The sequence below is a fragment of the Labeo rohita genome, chromosome 18, assembly GCF_022985175.1.
Source record: "Labeo rohita strain BAU-BD-2019 chromosome 18, IGBB_LRoh.1.0, whole genome shotgun sequence".
NCBI lineage: Eukaryota > Metazoa > Chordata > Actinopteri > Cypriniformes > Cyprinidae > Labeo > Labeo rohita.
In genome coordinates, this window is record NC_066886.1 from 28580993 (window position 1) to 28601034 (window position 20042).

General features: G+C 34.3%; 1 protein-coding gene across 8 annotated transcripts in view; it reads left to right on the plus strand.

Moving 5' to 3' along the window:
• The window catches only part of LOC127180540 (spectrin beta chain, non-erythrocytic 4), a 93819-nt gene that overhangs the window by 44538 nt on the left and 29239 nt on the right, over positions 1-20042 (plus strand). For 7 of the 8 annotated variants that reach the window (XR_007829661.1, XR_007829662.1, XM_051134663.1 and 4 more), the window contains 2 exons: positions 536-626; positions 11057-11203. Coding sequence is in view for 6 of the 8 variants with exons in the window: in XM_051134663.1 (XP_050990620.1) it covers positions 536-626; positions 11057-11203 (238 nt within the window). In the remaining 2 variants the exon portion in view is untranslated. Of the gene's footprint in view, positions 1-535; positions 627-8629; positions 9455-11056; positions 11204-20042 lie in introns of those variants that run through there. The other variant, XM_051134667.1, reaches the window with a different exon arrangement.

The window sequence follows — 20042 nt, forward strand, 5'->3', positions numbered from 1 at the left end:
AGTTATATACGAAGTGTGTCATAGGGACATAGCTGATGCAGAAATGGCACCTTTTCCTAAAAATGACCTAAAAGCTGAATTGTGTTAAAACAGCTAAACTGTTTTTAATTCTTCAACATAACAAAACCTCTATTCTGTCATCAAAGAGCACTGGTAATAAAACTGTGCTGCACTTTCATTGTAAAAGCAGTCCTGTTGTCCTGCCACCTGACATCTGTATCTGCTCTCCATTTCATTGACACAGAAAGTGCAGCTGCTCCTATAGACACACTGAATTTAAAATGTTTTTTCCATAGAGGCATAACAAAGAAACTCGCTGAGAATCCACGGTCACTGATCTGAATGCAGTCTCAGTGAGGAGCGTGAAATTGGATTTCGAAGCGCATTTTGCGTATGGAATCTGTTATGTCCCACTCTGCCTTCTGTTTTAAAAGGAGACTCCCCTATGAAACACTGTTACAAATAACTGAGAGTTTATTACTGCTTAATCACAAATAATTTCTGATTGTTAATGTATTTTATGTGCTTCTCACAGAGGGAACCAGAACCGTCAACACGCTCAGCAGTGGCTTCACAAACTCAATGACCAGTGGGAGCTCCAGAGGTTTCTACAAGACTGCCATGAGGTAGGATAAGTGCCAGCTGAGCACAAACAATAAAAACTGTGTCATGCTTTGTCTTTGTTCTTGTGCGAACCTCAAGCTTTATCGGTGCATTAGTTACAGTAAGTGTGGACAGCAGGCAGGTTTTTGCATGTTGTCTTGTTTATCCTGTACTTTGTCATTTATATTATAAAAAGCATTTTGTTCACATAGCATAGAAAATTTATCTTACTGTGTCCTAATCAACTGCAATGCAATAAAGTGATATGTGTTTTCCTACGTAGTCAAGTGCAGAACATTTTAGTGGTCATTTGGTTATCACAGTGACATCATTCTGGTTAATCCCACAGTGAAAGCTCATTGGTCCAAAACTTTGCTCCATACGATTGTATATTAAACATCAGACATGTTTGATCGACTGTGATTGACACAGAATTTGCGTTTCATTGTGGAAAATTGTTGCAGGAAACTTTGCTGACCCTTTTGAAAAAGTATGCATAAAAGTATTCAATGTGCACTGACGATCTTAAAAGTATATTTTTAAATAAACTTGAAGATAATATAATATTAACAAAAAAATAACACTAGTGCATTTTCGTTTTAAAACGCATAACTTTTGCTACAGTTACGGCTGTTGTTTACACTACTCTGGTGTTTTCGACTCTTGAAAATGGAGACTTTTGAAAAAGCTGCAGACCCCATTTCAGTTTGAAAACTCCGGGGTTGTGTTTCAGTGTAAACTGATGAAAAAACGGAGACTTTTTGACTGCTCCAAGCACGTAGACGCGTCCACCATCTAAATAATAGGGCATCAACCTATACATATCTATGGTTGTGCCTGCATGAATGGTCATGCGTTTTCAGTTGTGTAGTGTAGACAGAGATAGTTTCTGAAACGCAGTGAAAACGCTAGTATCAACTGATCGTTAAAATAAAGCGTTACCGACTACTTAAGTGCACTTAAAGAAAGTAACTTTCATGACTGTGTTTCTTAACACACTTAAAGGAGAAGTTCACTTCTAAAACAAACATTTACAGATAATTTACTAACCACAGTCCAAGTTGTTCATGTCTTTCTTTCTGTCCTCAGTTGTAAAGAAAGTTTTGTTTTTTGAGGAAAACATTTCAGGATTTCTCTCCATATAGTGCCCCCCGAGTTTGAACTTCCAAAATGCAGTTTCAGTGCAGCTTCAAAGGGCTCTAAATGATCCCATCCAAGGAAGAAGGGTCTTATCTAGTGAAACGATCAGTTATTTTCTTTAAAAAAATGACAATTTATAAACTTTTTAACCTCGAACGCACGTCTTGTCTAGCTCTGCGTGAACTCTTTGTATTCTGGTTCATAACAGTTAGGGTATGTCGAAAAACTCCCATCTCATTTTCTCATCCAACTTCAAAATCATCCTACATCACTGATTTACCTTTTTTTTTTGTAAAGGGCATTTGATCTTCTTTGCATGTTTACTTTGTAAACACTGGGTCGGTCCTTCTGCAGCAATGTAGGATGATTTTGAAGTTGGAGGAGAAAATTAGATGGGTGTTTTTCAACATACCTTAATTGTCATTGACCGGAATATGTATATTAAATACATATATCATGTATTTTATATATATATATATATGTATATATATATATATATATAATACACACACACACACATATATATATATATATATGATGAAACAAAATTTAAAGATATACTTAAGTCATCCTTAAGTGGGTAAAAAAAACACTCTTAAAGAAGTCCACTTCCAGAACAAAAATTTACAGATGTAAATGTACTCACCCCCTTGTCATCCAAGATGTTCATGTCTTTCTTTCTTCAGTCGTAAAGAAATTATGTTTTTAGAGGAAAACATTTCAGGACTGCTATCATACCCCAACTTTCAAAATGCAGTTTAAATGCAGCTTCAAATGACCCAAATGCGGTTGTAAATGATCCCAGCAGAGGAAGAAGGGTCTTATCTAGCGAAACAATTGATTATTTTCATAAAAATAATACAATTTATATACATTATAATCTCAAATCTTAAACATCGCTGCAGAAGTACCGACTCAATCTTTGCAAAGTGAACATGCAAAAAAGATCAAACACCCTTAACAAAAAAGGCAAAACAGCGATATAGGATGATTTTGAAGTTGAGGGAGAACATGAGATGGGAGTTTTTCGACATACCCTAACTGTCATGACCCAGAATACACAGAGATCAGGCAGGGCAAGACAAGACGAGCGTTTGAAATTAAAGAGTATATAAATTGTATTATTTTTATGAAAATAACCGATTGTTTCGCTAGATAAGTCCCTTCTTTCTCTGCTGGGATCATTTACAACCGCGTTTGGGATCGTTTGAAGCCGCATTTAAACTGCATTTTGGAAGTTCAAACTCGGGGCACCATAGAAAAATGCTGAAATGTTTTCCTGAAGAAATATGATTTCTTCACGACTGAAGAAAGAAAGACTTGGGTGACAAGGGGGTGAGTACATTATCTGTAAATTTTTGTTTACTCCTTTAAGTTCAACTGCATTTAATAGAAATGTAAACCATAATTTGAAAATAGTACATTTAATTCACACGCAAGTATATTCTTTTAAAGTATATTATTTCCATAACAAGTATTGTTTTTAATCTGTGCATATCTGTGGTATCTGTGTACTCTGGTCTATCGGTTGTTCAGTTATTTGCTACAGTAGAAAAACATTTGTATAGTCGGGTAAGACTTACTCATGTTTTACATAAGTCATATTGTTCACGTGGCATTTAGTTTGTGTCTTGAAATGACTCTGAACAGCCGAGCATTGTGGGTAAATGCCGTGTGAAAGCAGTTGTACAGTAGGAGGCTCCCAGTGTGGCCCAAAGCTGCAGGTTTATTTAGGCTTTGCTTGTTCTTCTCTTCTCATGCTCAATTATTTAGCAGGTCTTCTCATCACTTATTCAGTCGAGAGAGAGGGAACTTCAGTAGTGTGTGGGTGAGTGTGTGTGTGAGTGTGTGTTCACTGCAGGCCTGAGGACGGATCTCTGCCTTCACTAAGAGCTGTCAAACACGTGTGGAGACTGAGAACACAATGATCAGAGATGGGCCTAGTGCATTGAGTCACTTTCTCTAATGCATTGTATGCAATACCATAATGTTTATGAACAGCATAGTGTCTTTTTAATTTATAACAGTATACTGTATTTCAAGAATGGAAATTAGTATATATTATATATAATATAGTATATATATTGTGCAATCTTTTTTTTGGATAAACAATGGTAAATACCTGTTTATATTTCTGCACTCCTTCTTTCTCTGACACAGTGTAAATACTAGTGTAAAGGAGCCCTGAAGTATGCAATGTAGCGAGATCATGTGACTTTTGATTTCTGGATAACATAGCATATGTAGCCCAACAAAGCTTTTGAAATGTTTGTCTTTGCATAATACATAATAAATCGTAGGGAGTATCCTGCATGAAACAGTATGCGTTCAAACATTGCGTGAGTAAATATGAGTTTTTATTTTTCAAAATGGTATCAGAAACAGAGCATGCATGCAACAGTGAACATTTTAAACATTGTTGTCTTTTAACTAGACCTGCATTTTTAATTCAGCATCTACAAATAAAACTGTGTTTTGCATTTTTAATCCAGTTTTGTGTAACATCTCTTTGCATTCTAAATGGATTAATAACAAGATATATTTTAAAAAGTCACAAATCAGAGCTGACATTAATTCCAGTTCATTTGTTTTGGATAGTCAACCCAGTATTCCATTTTTGTAACAGTCAAAAAAATAATTAGCATTGTGATTTTACAGCTGTAATGTAAAATAAAATTATTATCATTAATCATTTGTTTTCAGATGTTTTTATTGTTTTATTTGTCAGTGAAATATTACTACAGTGTGAAATATTAGTACAGTAGTAGTAGTGGTATTATTATTATTGTTGTTCATTTACATGAACAAGCCATATAAAAGCCATATAAAAAGGTAATTGCAACTTTTCAAAAATCAAGTTAAAAAATTATTTTTCCACACAACTTTTCAGAATTACAAGAAATAATATTTTGTTTTTAGTTAGTAATTTGGTAACACTTTACAATAAGGTTTATTAGTTAACTACATTAGTTAACGAACTAAGAATGAACAACACTGCATTTATTAATCAGTTAATTTCAGGATTTACTAATGCATTATTAAAATCACAAGTTGTGTTTGTTAACATTAGTTAATGCACTGTAAACTAACATGAACTAACAATGAACGACTATTTTTTATTAACTAACATTAACAAAGATTAATAAATAGTGTAATAAATGTATTGTTCATTCATGTTAGTTAATACATTAACTAATGTTAACAAATGACACCTTATTGTAAAGTGTTACCGTAACCTTTATTGCCAACACTTTACAATAAGGTTCCATTCCATGTTAGTTAATGTATTTGATTTTTTCCCCCAAATCATACCGTCCTAGTGCGTAGTACAGACTGCATAAATAGTCAGTAGTATGACTGAATGCGATTATAAACACACCCTATGTGGCACTTTTATTATTTGCTTTCTCTTGTTGTTCCTTTCAGATATTTCCTGACCTGAAGTATCACTTTGTTAGTTTAAATGTCTCTCTGGTGTTGTTGGAGGTGTAGTTAACCATCAGTGTACTGGATAATTAATTCCTGTATCCCTGGATGGTCATTCACTCTTCCTTGGATCTATTGCTCTATTCCACCCCAGGGTCTCTTTAAGGAATAACCATGATTGACCTAAACGGCTTTATGGGTGAGAGCGTTGGGTGCCTCGTGAGGGCAGAGGTCACTATATTGTTTAGTAGACACTACAGAGAGATTAAAAAGCACTGTTTGTCCTGAAGTATATATGACTTTAAACATCCATCTACGAGCTCATAACACTTTTAAAGTTTTTGAACCGTTCTTGAACTTGAAAAAATGCGTTGTGCGTGCATGAAAACAAACAAAATAGCAAATTTGCATGACAGCACTCTGAAAAAGCATAGAAAAACACATGCCAGAGCACTTTAACATAAAACAAACCAAAAACAAGGATGAAACAGCAGTACGTATCGGATAAAGCGCTGGAATTTATGTTTTCACGTGGCTATGCGCTGTCCTGGTAAAACGCGGAATACAGCCAGCAGACTGATCCATTTGGCTGTTATATTATGTCAATTCTTCTTATATAGTTTATAAAGATCATCTGCACTATTATTTTCTGTTGCACTCAGTATATGTTTCTCTCATTGTGTGTATAGTTTGTGAATCACTTGCACAGTTGTAGGGCCCTATGAAATCTGTTTTATTTTTTTCCAAATTCAGTTTTTTCCGTTTTAATTTTTCTGGATTCCATTTTTTCCCGTTTTAATATTTATCAACTCCTTTTTAATGGTAAAAATAAATTTAATTATTAATCAAAGAGCATGTCTAATGAATTAAAACCATGAAACTTATACAATTTCACATCAATTTAATAAAGGTTTAACAAAAATGACATGTTTAGGGCCCTATTAAATATTTTATTTTTTCTCACCATATGTTTTATTGTTATCAAATTCTGTGTTTTAGCATGTCTAATTATTTGCATGCATAGTTAATTTATTCAAATTTATTCTTAAAATAGCCTTATGAAAGGTTTTTTTACCCTCAGAAATTCTTTGTTGTGTATTTAAAATGTTCTGGTTATCGAAGGCATAAAACATTAATTTCATTTATCTTTTAATTATTGAAAATTAAGCAAACTCTTTTTTTTGGCAAAAAAGGGGAATTTGCTATTAAAATTAAAACATGGAAGAAATATTGTGTGATTATGCCCTAAAAATTTCAGTTTCGTTTAAGTAGTAGTAGTAATATATTCCTGGCAGTGTCTTCAAGTTAAACCAGACGTTTATTTTGACGGGTTGCCGTGTCTACCTGTACATTTCTGTGTATATGATATAATACTAGTTTTCCTAAAATGGAACGGTGAAATGCTGAAATCACCTCAAGCGTCACACACGCTTCAGTGTGTGGAGTAAACAAAACCACTCGTCTGCTCCATTTGTTAAAACAGAGACAAGCAGGACTCACATTTAAATGGTACTTTTGCAGCATAATATATTTACAGATACTAGTCCATATTGCGGTTTGATCTAAGTGTAATGACCTACTTTTGATTAATTCATTCAAACTTTGACAAATTCCGGGACATTCCTCGTTATTCAGTAAATTCCATTTTTATGACTGGATTCCGCGATTCTGTCAGCGTTTTCCACATCGCGGAAATCAGTTTTACAGTTGTTTTCACTATTTGCTGCACTGTTTGCGTCTGTTGTTCATACTCTGATTGAAAATTATATTTCTCTGAAAAAAACACTTTTTTTACTGTGTTTACTTCCTAAACATTTTTGAACACATCTGTATTGCCAGTAAACCAAATAGACCTGTTTTTCCACTGAAAAGCGCCTTTAACAATATTGAATTAAATGGCTATAACTTGCTTGGGGAATGTTATATGTAGAAAAAAGTTTATTTGGAAATTTAAAACCAAATACAACTTTCTAAAGAAACAAATCCAAACATCAGGAGTTTCTGTTTGAGTACACAGTAAAAAACCTCCAACTGTTGCTTGGAATTTTCTTAAAATTTTGGAATTTCATTCATTCTTAAAGAACAAAAATGGAAACTTGGCACTTTAAATTAGCTAGACTGAAACTTCAAGTTCACTTGTTTACAAAGATATATAGCACTTGATGCTGACTGCTAGAATAGGTCTGAAAAAGCAAAGAAAAGTGCAGGCGTGTCAGGTGCCCTGAAAATGTTCTAGGTCTTTAAAAGAAAAAGTCCACTTCCAAAACAAAGATTCACATATAATGTACTCACCCCATTGTCATCCAAGATGTTCATGTCTTTCTTCAGTCGTAAAGAAATTATTTTTTGAGGAAAACATATCAGCATTTTTCTTCATATAATGTACTGCTATGTTGCCCCGATTTTGAACTTCCAAAATGCAGTTTAAATGCGGCTTAAAGCGATCCCAAATGCGGTTGTAAACGATCCCAGCCGAGGAAGAAGAGTCTTATCTAGCGAAACGATCGGTTATTTTTATAAACAAAATACAATTTAAATACTTTTTAATCTCAAATGCTCATCTTGCCTTGCTCTTGTTGAACTCTGTGTATTCTGGCTCAAGACAGTTAGGGTATGTCGAAAAACTCCAATCGTATTTTCTACCTCAACTTCAAAAATCATTTAAAAATCATTGCTGCAGTAATACCGACCCAAAGTAAACATGCAATGAAGATCAAACACCCTCAACAAAAAAGGTAAAACAGTGATATAGGATGATTTTGTAGTTGAGGGAGAACATGAGATGGGAGTTTTTCGACATACCCTAACTTTCATGAACCAGAACAAAATAGTTTAGGCAGAGTGAGACAAGACGAGCGTTTGATATTAAAAAGTATATAAAATATATTATTTTTATGAAAACAACCAATCGTTTCACTAGATAAGACCCTTCTTCTTCGGCTGAGATTGTTTACAACCGCATTCAGGATCATTTGAAGCCATGTTTAAACTGCATTTTGGAAGTTCAAAATCGGGGCACCATATCAGTCCATTATATGGAGAAAAATCCTGAAATGTTTTCCTCAAAAAACATAATTTTTCTTCAGAAGTTTGAGTTTATATCTTTTTAACATTTCTCACAGTTCTGACTGTCTTGCAATTTGTGTGAATTGTGAGAAATAAACTCAGGATTAGGAGAAAAATAGGTAGAATTGTGAGGTAAAAATTTACAGTTTCCTTTTATTTTCAGTCCTGTGGCAGAAACAAGCTTTCATAAAAATGTCTCTTTTAAATACTGATCACTGAAAGGTTCTTTTGGGAACCAAAAGTGATTCTTCTATGGCACTGCTGTGAAAACCAATTTTAGATGCTTTATTTTTAAGAGTGCAGGTTGTGATCTGGCAAATTTTGATCATTTACAGTTCGTCCCCTCATTTTGTGAACCTCTGTTTCTCTGTAGCATTCCTCCGCCTCAGCCACTCATTCGTATTCGCTTCCCCGTCCGCTTAAAGAGCCTAGTGTTGTCCTTGTGACGCCTGCAACTACGTAGGCTCCCCCTCTCTCTCTCTTTCTCTCTCGATATGGTTCTCTCCCCCTCCCTCCTCGTCTCTCTCCCTCGTTTTCCGTCTGTCTCTCTCCTCATGCTTTTCTCTCATCGTGGATGCTGCAGCGGGATAAACTGGGTCTTTCAGCGCAGGCAAGAGAGGCACCGCAGTATTGAGTCAAGCTTATATTACAAAACAGGAGGAGGAGAGGAAAAGAGGCGGAAAAGAGGCGGCACGGGCTGAAAGAAGACAATATGGATTTGTTTGAGATGCAAGACGCTGCACAAACGGGGTGAGGAGTGTGTCTGGATCGCTCTGAGGAGGGGAGGGAAAAAACGGTCCCCACATCCTCCCTCTTGACACTCTACAACACCCACTCTCTCTCTCTCCCTCTCTCTGTCTGTCCGTGGCTAGCGTTTGTAACATCAATAATCACCTCTCCTGGGCTCATTTCTCTCCTCGCTGTAACTCAGTCGGGCCTCTGCTCGTGCTCCAGACTGCTGATCTTTTGTACCTTTTTGGAGATTTCCTTTGTTTTCTACTAAGATGCAAACCGCTTCTTGTGTTCACTGGATTTTATACAGTCATTTAAGGATTTAGTTTGGTCTCCGCACATGTCTTGAATATTTCATCCAGCACTGTTTTTGGACTGTACTCACGTGTGTGTTCTGGCCAGCGTTGTGTTTTGCTGCTCACCTGGGGTGCAGGTGAACATGTGGATTTGTGAACTTGACTGACAGATTCTCCACAACCCGTTTCAGGTGGTAATTATAATCTGACATCATATATATACCATTCGTTTACAAAACCAACTCATAACTCATCACTTTTTCCAAATCGTTGTAATTTTTCTATACTACGTCATGAAATATGTTTATTTTCTAATGTTATTGAATGTGAGGTGTATATTTTAGGTACGTTTGACCATTTTCTGTTTTTCACAATTTTAATCAACTTTTAGTTCTTTTGCAGTTCACCTAAATAGTCCTGCAGTGTGACAAATTGATTTTGTTGAAGGTGCAAATGTTTGACTACATATTTATCTCAAATGATGTGTGTAATAATTATAAAAGAATGAGAAAATGTTGTTTAAAATAGTTATGCATATCACACTGTTTGACATTTACTTGACAAGTCAACTACTATACAATACTGTATCATATAATGTTTAAGGAGGAATGATAAAGTGGTATTTTGTTGGGAATCACTTGTTGTTAGTGGGAAACTTTCTGAGGTTTATTGTAACAATCTTTAGGGACAGTCCTTAGTGTAAAACAGTGTTTAACTGAGGTTTTGTCCTAATTTCTAAATGCATTCTGCTGTGTATGCAGTATGTTGTAAATGTTATGGTTTTAATGATCTAAAAATGTAAAAAAAAAAAATTAATTAAAACATTTATTTTATGCTAAGTATACTTCAAATACATTTGCTTATTATGTACTTAATAAAAATACCCTGCAATTGTAATTTTAGTGTGCTAAACTGGTATATTTAAAGTCTGCTAAATTGGAACAAATAATTTTGTATTTAATGCTCTTTAATTGTGCAGAAGTAGTGCTGAAGTCCAACTAAAGATATACTTAAGTATATTTGATTGTGCTAAAGTAGAACTATTGCAAGCATACTTTAGGTCCACTTTAAATATTTTGCATTTAAAAAACAATATTATTTAAAGATCATACAATCGTCATCAATAGTGACATTAAAACATATTTTAGGCTTAATATTAAGAAATGTGCATTGTGCACAAGTAGTACTCCAAATAAAGTTTAATTACAACTTTTATATCAAGTCTAGAGTGATATGTTAGTAAATATGTTAGTAGACTTGAACTATACTTAGTATAAATGTATTTTTTACTAGGGGAATTTTAAGCAAAAATGTCTTTATTTTTTGATTAAATAATTTTATTGTCAATAATTTATTGAATTTAAAAATTTTGTGTTGGAAGTAAAAAGTAATAACATTTTCCTAACACCTTGAGTACACACGGATAGCTTAATTAGTATTATAGCTTAAGTTTTTATACATACATATATATATGTAACAAATATGCATTTTTAAGTCATGAATATCGTTGTCTTCTTGACTGAAAGATAATTTTCTGTTTTATGATATTCTTGTTACATGAAAAAGTGGCTTATACGGGCTGATTTTGATATTAGTATAATGATATATAACATTTTTTTAAGATTAAATTTAAAACAAGAAGTACATTTAGGTTATGTATGTGTATGTTTGAAATCCATCTGTAATGTTTTTTTTAATTATTAGATGTGAGAAATCACATTATAGACCACAGGATCAAAAAAAGAGACATGAGAGTGTGATTTCTAACGTGTGTGTTTCTGTGCGTTTCACAGATTGGTGACTGGGTGGCAGAGAAGATGCTAATGGCTCGCGACACCTCCCGCGACGAGACTCAGAAGCTCCACAAGAAGTGGCTGAAACATCAGACCTTCATGGCAGAACTTGCTCAAAACAAGGAGTGGCTGGACAAGATCGAGAAAGTAAGTTCTCAGGGTCTTTGCTAATAGTACTTACTGTATAAAAGCATTTTCTCAGTCAGATAATTAAGTGTGTGCAAATGCTCGGTGCCATTCTTCACTTGGCTCGAAAAATGCTGTTAGGCACCTTGAAATGAAAACACAACTCAGCTGAAAGTCTTTCTCTGTTGACTCATATTCCATTATAGTCAACGACTCATGTGAAACAGAGCCAGTAATCAGAGATGGCATAGCATTTAACAAGGGCAAATCCGCTTACTGTATCATTTACATTTAGTGGTGCACACACACTTTCTATTTTGTTATGCATAGTAATTATTGTTAGTCATAATTATGGGGTTGTATGGAAAATGGACATTATCTTCAGATGCCACTAAAAATACTATGTCTGCACCATTTGTGCTACGGACATGAATTGTACCTCAGATTGTGCACCTTGTTGTGAAGAGTCATGCAATTAAATTATATTGTGTTATATTATAGCTACAGTAACTGAAAGTGTTTCAGGGGTAAATTTTGGATAGATGTAAACAGTCCTGGTGCTGATGTCCAATTGAAAGACTGATGTTGTTTAATCTGTCAGTTACACTGTTTTATTGACATTGCTGGTGGATTGAATGGACTGTCTTCAGCTGCCAAGGCCCTTAGTCTCCCCCGTCTTGAATGATCAAAGGCATCTCACAAAGTCCATTAATCATTTTATTCTGTGGTCAGCTGCAATAAGCGAGAATGAGAGATGATTGGTTGTTGAATACTGCTGTTCTATATGGTTTGGCTAGGTTGTGTGTTTGATGCATTCTGGATATGGCGAGGCTTTCTGCACTAATGGATGTAAACTGTATTTTGCCTGGAAGAATTTAGACATCTTTACTCACAGTAGTCTGTATATGTTTATGAGTCAGAAACAATGAGAGGACACACGGTATGGGTGTTTGACAGGCCTGTTGATATAATTAAAAAAAAAAGAGGTAATACTTTAGTGTAGGGAACAATTCCTACCAATACCTGAACTTAACAACTACCTTAATAACTATTAATAAGCAGCAAATTAGAAAATACAAAAGCTGTAGTTAAAGGAGAAGTCCACTTCCAGAACAACAATTCACAAATAAGTTACTCACCCCCTTGTCATCCAGGATGTTCGTGTCATGTTTCTGTCTTCATTCGTAAAGAAATTATGTTTTTTGAGGAAAGCATTTCAGGATTTTTTTTCATATAATGGACTTCAATTGTGCCCCCCGATTTTGAACTTCCAAAAAGTAGTTTAAATGCGGCTTCAAAAGGCTCTAAACAATCTCGCGAGACCAGTCAGTTCCAAGATACGATGTGTGACGATATCCTCGCAAAACATTTTTTTTGTCCTCGTGCCACGAGATCTCGTCACATCCCTAGTATATAAAGTATGTGTATCTTTTCTACTAAATATTATATCTCAGTATTTGTGTATATGCTCTGCAAAGGCTTTTCAGTCAGAGAAAAAAGCCTTTTTTCAGTCAAAGAAACCAGTTTAACAAAACAGCCATTTATCATATCTGTTGAATCTATAAAATGTTTAATGCAAGATGTTAAATACTAATCAAGTCCTGTTTTCCACATTCTTTTTAAATAAATTAACTCAAGAATATTTTTTAACTTTTCAATTATATTCACTAGAGTAACTTTACATGCAAATGAACAGCAATATCTACCATACTGCATATTTTATAAATTATTAAAATATTAAAAATGCCACATGCAACTTAAATCAGAGTTCATTCATCGAAATAGAGAGTTTGAACTGATTTACAGAAAGGATTTGAATTTATTAAAAGGATTAGTTCATGCAAAAATGGAAATTTGCTAACAAAGATGTAAATATGTTTGTTGCTTTATAGGAACAGATTTGGAGAAATGTAGCATTATATCACTTGCTCACCAATGAATGGGTGCCGTCAGACCATTGCTTCTGGCCAAAAAATGAGTCCGTAATCTATGTTAATGCTTCATTCAGTCCATCTGTCATCCTCTCACATCAAAATTCACCAACAAATTTGTTCAGAACTGTTTTGGACTCTTTTTGATTGAAAACAGTGCTTGATCTGTGCAAATTTCTCACCCGATTCGGGCAAGAAGACCTTTCACTGCACTCTTATTTTAGTCAGAAGCAATGTTCTGAACATTTCAAAGTCTTAATGATAGATTTGTTTCTTACAAACATGCAGCTTTTGGCTTCACAAGAAATGAATTGACGGAGTGGATTTGTGTGGATTACTTGTGTGTTATTGTGATGTTTTTATCAGCTGTTTGGACTCTCATTCTGACGGCACCCATTCACTGCAGAGGATCCATTGGTGAACAATCAGATGTAATGCTACATTACTCCAAATCTGTTATGACGAAGACACAAACTCATCTGCATCTTGGATGGCTGAAGAGTTAGTTTGCCTTCATTTTTGAGTGAAGTATTCCTATCCCATTTTTGCTTCTGAAGGCTAAATTAAAGTCACTATTAATATCTGGCCTACCGAGACAAGGAATTATCACAAAACGAATGGCACAAAGTAATCATGAAATTCAAGATGCATATATAGGTTGGTTGTTTGATACTGGCAGCATAATCATCAAGAATGTAATGTAAGTATTTGATAGCGTGTGATAGCATGTGAGGACTGTGTATGTGAAAATTCCTCATGACCTAGTATTTCCCGTAGACAGCCGAATGCTGGGGCCCATTTCATTTCTCTGTCATATAACCTTAAACTAGTTACCAGGAATAGAAATATGCTGAACTGTGCTGGCTACAAATTTATAAGAGCGCCCTGGATTCCTGTACCACGCTCTTATTTTCTGCTGAATTTGGCCTGTTTGGACAGCTTTACCTTGCTTTGCCTGCTACATAAATGGTTTACACAGTCACAGTGTTCACAGGTGTACTCACAAGGGCCAAATCAATCTTTTGTTTGGGCAGTTTTTTTTTCTTTTTATAACCCCAAAGTTACTTGTTCCTACTGTTCAGCAAACAGTTTTTATTTTACACTGGTCATATCCAGTATCTTAATTTAATAATTAATAGCTGATATTAAGCCAAATAAAATGCTAACATGTATAAAACAGTATACACCTGTATAATAGGATAAATTAGCTTTGATATTAAAATTATTTTACCTGCCATGGAAAAATAATCTACCTTGTTTTTAGCATTAAAAAAAAACTCAAAAAGCTTCTCTCAGTCACAGGCAGCTGTATGATAGGAAGAAACTGTTGAATAAAGTTGTTATTTTTCTTTTCTTTGCACACAAAAAGTATTCTTATAGCCTTATAACATTACGGTTGAACCACTGATGTCACATTGAATATTTTAACAATGGCCTTACAACCTTTCTAGGCCTTGAACTTGGTAGTTTGTCTATGAAGGGTCAGAAAGGTCTTGGATTTCATCAGAAATATCTTAATTTGTATTCTAAAGATGAACAAAGGTCTTACAGGTTTGGAACGACATGAGGGTGAGCAATTATGACAGAATTTATATTTTTGGGTGAACTGTCCCTTTAAGAATAACCAACCTGATCTGACAGGAAAACGTAACTAATTTGTATGATGTGAATCAAAATGTATGATATTTAGGGAAAATTAAGCATTAAAGTCCACTCCAAAACATAACAGTCACTGGGCCATTAGCAGATTATACAGATTAATTTGCATTAGCCACTAAATCACCAAAACGTAATAACGTTATCATGGAATAATGTTATGAAGCAGTATATCCAATAATATATGTTCATGTAGTCAGCTTCTGTTCATTAATCTGTATTTTCTAGTAAACAGCGTTATGCAGTTCCTCACCCTTGCAATGGACACGTGCGTTATAATTACAACATGCTGTTTCGACTAGTTCTGCTCCAATGTCACTAACCCAGCAGCTGTCAGAAGAAGCAGTCATGCCAAGTCAAGTGAAGTGAAGGGGAGGCGAGGGAAGTATGTATCTGTTGCTAGGTAACAGTTTCCTCATCCCCCCAACCCCAGATCTCCCATGTGTGAAGGTCATTTGTACTGCCTCCTCTTCACACATCTATGTATGTAGCTCAGAGGAAGTGATGAGATGCACTTCCAGGTCAATATGAACCAGAATAATGCAGTGGATAATTTGGATTGGGTGCAGTGGTTTGATATAAATGCCAGGAAACAAACCTAACTTTTTTTTATTTTTTACACTAATGTGCAATATACAGTAGATATATCCACTTTTATTTTATTTTGAAATTGCGTTAGCATGTTGAGAAAGATATTGATATATGCCCCTGTGTTTGTGTAGGTTTATAAATGATTTACCTTACAAATATGATGAAATGGTGCATGTTGTGTTGCCAGATGATTATTATAATAAACCCAAACTCACAACAATATGCAGAGATGGAGTTTGAGATGCTGCACACATGTAAATGATAACATTTTGTGTAGCAGCATTTACTGTGAACGGAGCCGCTCTGAGATGCACATACGTAACCTACATGCATGTGAATAAATACAAATTTATGCAAATATATTAAACTTGCATTGCAAATATTTAATTCTTAATAGCATTATGATTTCTTATGATTTTTAAATGGGGTTAATATGTGGAATGCGTCACTTCTGGTACCTGACATATGCAAAATGCATTCGAGGATTATTTGAATAAAATCAAGGAATTGCTGCAGCCCTAAACAGTTAATTTTAACTAATATAGGTAACTAATGAAACCTTATTGTAAAGTGTTACCAGAAATCATTTATACAAAAAGATGTAAAAGCAAAGTAAGTATATAAAGTAATATTGCAATAATGATGTTTTTTTATCTATTATTAGGGACATTTAGGGCATTTTCTTCTTTACCCAAAACACATACTGTAAGATGGGATGTTTATCATGGCAGATAATTAAACAGTCACATTATATAATTGGGATTTATCAAGTAAGCATGTTCAATTAACACCACACAATTACCTGAACCGCATTGTTTTAAAGCCCGAGGGAAGATTTGTGAATGTGATCTGTCTCTCTCTTTACACCCTTCTTCTTCATGCACTTTCTTTGCTCTCTCTTGTTTTTTATCTTATGTTGAGCATGTATTGTATATGTAAGTTAAAGTTCTGTTTTTCTAACATTAAAATTCATACTAATATTTATCTTTATCCTTTAATTTTTATGACTTTCAAACATTTTTACCGTGATTTCCAGAAAAAAATGGCATTCAGTATAACAATTGTGTGCAAATAAATATATAAATAAAAATAAAAAACAATATTTAGATATGATCATGAAAGGCATTTTTAACATTCATTTATTTTAACACTTTATTTACAAGTACAAACAAGTACTAAGTAATATTAATTAGTAGTTAATATAGGATTAAAGGGTTAGTTCACCAAAAAATGAAAATTCTGTGATTAATTACTCACCCTCATGTCATTCCAAACCGTAAGACTTTCGTTCATCTTCAGCATTTTGTTGAAATCCGAGAGCAACACAACTACTACATTCAAGGCTCCAGAAAGGTAGTAAAGACATAAATAAAATAGCAAACAAAGAAAACTAATGACTTTATTCAAAAATTATTGAGCTGAGCAAGAGCGTTGAGCAAAAATCATTGTTTTTGTTTTCCTTGTGCACAAAAAGTATTCTTGTTGCTTCGTAAAATTTGTTTGAATCACTGATATCACAATGGATTATTTTATAATATCCTTACTGGGCATTGAACATGGTAGTTGCGTTGCTGTCTATACAGGGTCAGAAAGCTCTTGGATTTCATCAAAAATATTTTAATTTGGTAAACAAAGGTCTTACAGATTTGGAACGACACGAGGGTGAGTAATTGATGACAGAATTTTCATTTTTTGGTGAATTATCCCTTTAAGTTTAATATTAGTGTTTGGTTTAAGGTTAGTTGCTTGTTATTTATGCACAATATGTATGCATAATTTACTGTTATTACTACAGTATAGTAAGTGCATGTAATGTGCAACTACATCACCTTGAAATAAAGTGTTATCCAAATTTTCTTGGCCCCTCTTAACGTTTTAATTCAGCTTTGTTTAATCCTACTCCATTTCTTACAAATGATTGTTTACATCCTTAAAGTACTTTTTGATATTAGCCTAATATCTCCTGCCAAAACTATGTTTCCTGGAGGGTATTTATTATGTTTTGCGCCTTTGGGATTCATGCTAACAGCTGGGCCTGGGGAAACTAATTCCCAGAGCAATATGGTACCTCACAGGTTCAGTGTTGTGTGTCACTGCTGTGCTCACATACATGTGATTTGCTGCATACTAATTACTAACATTTCAATAACCTGATTTTAGTTTGCCGCCATCTTGAAAGGACATGCAAAATCAGAGATAATATCGCTTTGATGAAACTTCAAGAGTCCTACATTGTGACTCATTACACACTCAGACACAAATTACCCGTCTTTTTCCTCCCACCACCCACCTCTCCCACACCCACTCTTCTCTCAAGTGTACACTCTTTAGTGTTTTGTCATCTCCACAGCACGGCGACACTAAAGTCAATGGAGAGACTGTGAGCGCACGCAGTGCATGTTGGGAGCTCAGGCCAGATTCCTGAGGAGGCAACGAGAACGAGAGGCTGTCATCGAGAGAGATGTTACGTAAAGCCTCTCGCAGCACCATGTTTAACCCAGTTCTGCTGCGTGAAGCTGCTCTACTGCACACCAAAAGCACTATAGTCCTCCAGCTCACAAATTAAAGCTTACAACGTGGGGTTTTCCCAGAAATGCCACAGAAGAACCATGTTGGGTACTGTAAAGAACCTTTCAGTGCAACTAATGCAAACATCTAATGTAGTAAAAATGAAAAAGATTTTCCTTTGCATTTTTGATAAGTTTTAAACACTATTATTAGTAATTGGCAATGTCTGTTTGTATAGAAACACCACACGCCTCTGCACATACCCATAGACTGAACACATAATATGTGTGCATATGACGTCACAAATGCATGTTTTTGTAGTTTATACAGAGACAATGAAAATTGCACATTGAAATTTGTTTTAAAAAAATTTTTCAGGCTCCCAAAACAGCACTGTTGTGTAAATGAATGGCCAAAATGCATAAAAGGTTTCATTTTTATTTGAAAATGGTGTTGTGTAAACGTCCCCTTTCTAAGCCTCTGTGTTCTTATCTCACCTTCAGGCATGCAGAGCAAGAAATATCCATTTATATTACCACAGCTAATGCAACCTTTAGAGATCACTTGTCCTATTTCCCAGCTTTCTTCTCACGTCAAAAAAAGACTTTGCAGCAGCTGTTGCAATGTGACAGGCACGACTGGGACAGACTCCCATCGGATTGCACATACGCAACATCACTGAGACGCTAATAAAGTGGAAACTGCCGTTACATGCCTCTTTACAATATTTATATCACATGTGTGACCCTGGACCACAAAACCAGTCTTAAGTAGCAGAGGTATATTTGTAGCAATAGCCAAAAATACATTGTATGTGTCAAAATTATCATTTTTTCTTTTACGCCGAAAATCATTAGGACATGTTCCATGAAGATATTTTGTAAATTTACTACCGTAAAATTATCAAAACTTAATTTTTGATTAGTAATATGCATTGCTAAGAACTTCATTTCGACAACTTTAAAGGCGATTTTCTCAGTATTTTGATTTTTTTGCACCCTCAGATTCCAGATATTCAAATAGTTGTATCACGGCTAAATACTGTCCTATCCTAACAAACCATACATCAATGGAAAGCTTATTTATTATCAGCTTTTAAACAATATATAAATCTCAATTTCAAAAAATTAACCGTTATGACTGGTTTTGTGGTCCAGGGTCACATATGTGATCACCTCTGACGCATAAGGTTCCATGTTGATAAGTAGTAATAACATAAATAATTAGCTTTAATGCAGTGTGTAATAATTTATTATCATGGTACATGTCATTGTGAGCTAAATCATGTGTTTGGCCATCACAGTCATCTAAGCTCTCATTTAAATATTTAAAAAGCATATATATATATATATATATATATATATTAGGGCTGTCGTGATTAATCGCATACAAAATAAAAGTTTGAGTTTGCCTAATATATGTGTGTGTACTGTGTATAATTATATAATTATTATGTATATATAAATACAAACACATTCATGTATATATTTAAGAAATATTTTCAAGCATACATATTTATTATAATTTTTATAATTTTATATTATATATAAATAAAATTATTTTGTATATTACATATATAATATATTTTTGTATATAACATATTTCTCATATATATACACATTAATTTGTGTGTATTTATATATACATAATAATTACACACTGTACACACATATATATAGCTCTCATTTAAATATTTAAAAAGCATATATATATATATATATATATATATATATATAAGCATTATTTGTATATATAAGTATTTGTGATTGTTTATTCCAGAGTTAAAACTATTAACCCCAGGGTTTAAAAATGGTCAAGGGGTTATTTTTCAGTATATTATGTAATTTTTCTATATGTTAGTTGCCATTTCTTTGTAATTATTTGCGAAATTTACTTAAATGAAAATGGTTTCAAAATAAATCCTACACCAGATAGACTATAGCACATGCATCCATCTTTGTCTTTTCACACACTTTAGATAGCCTGTGATGTCATTGATTGCCTGTCGGCATGTGTGTGTGTGTGTTTGTGTGAGTAGGAAGCAGCCGGTCTGATTCCTGTGCTCATGGGCATCATTTCCATGGTCACTGCTGTATCGCTGTACCAACCCCCTTTCCTTCAGCCAGTCCTGACAGAGAGGATGAATTATAAAGATTGGCTGTGTTGGGGGAGGG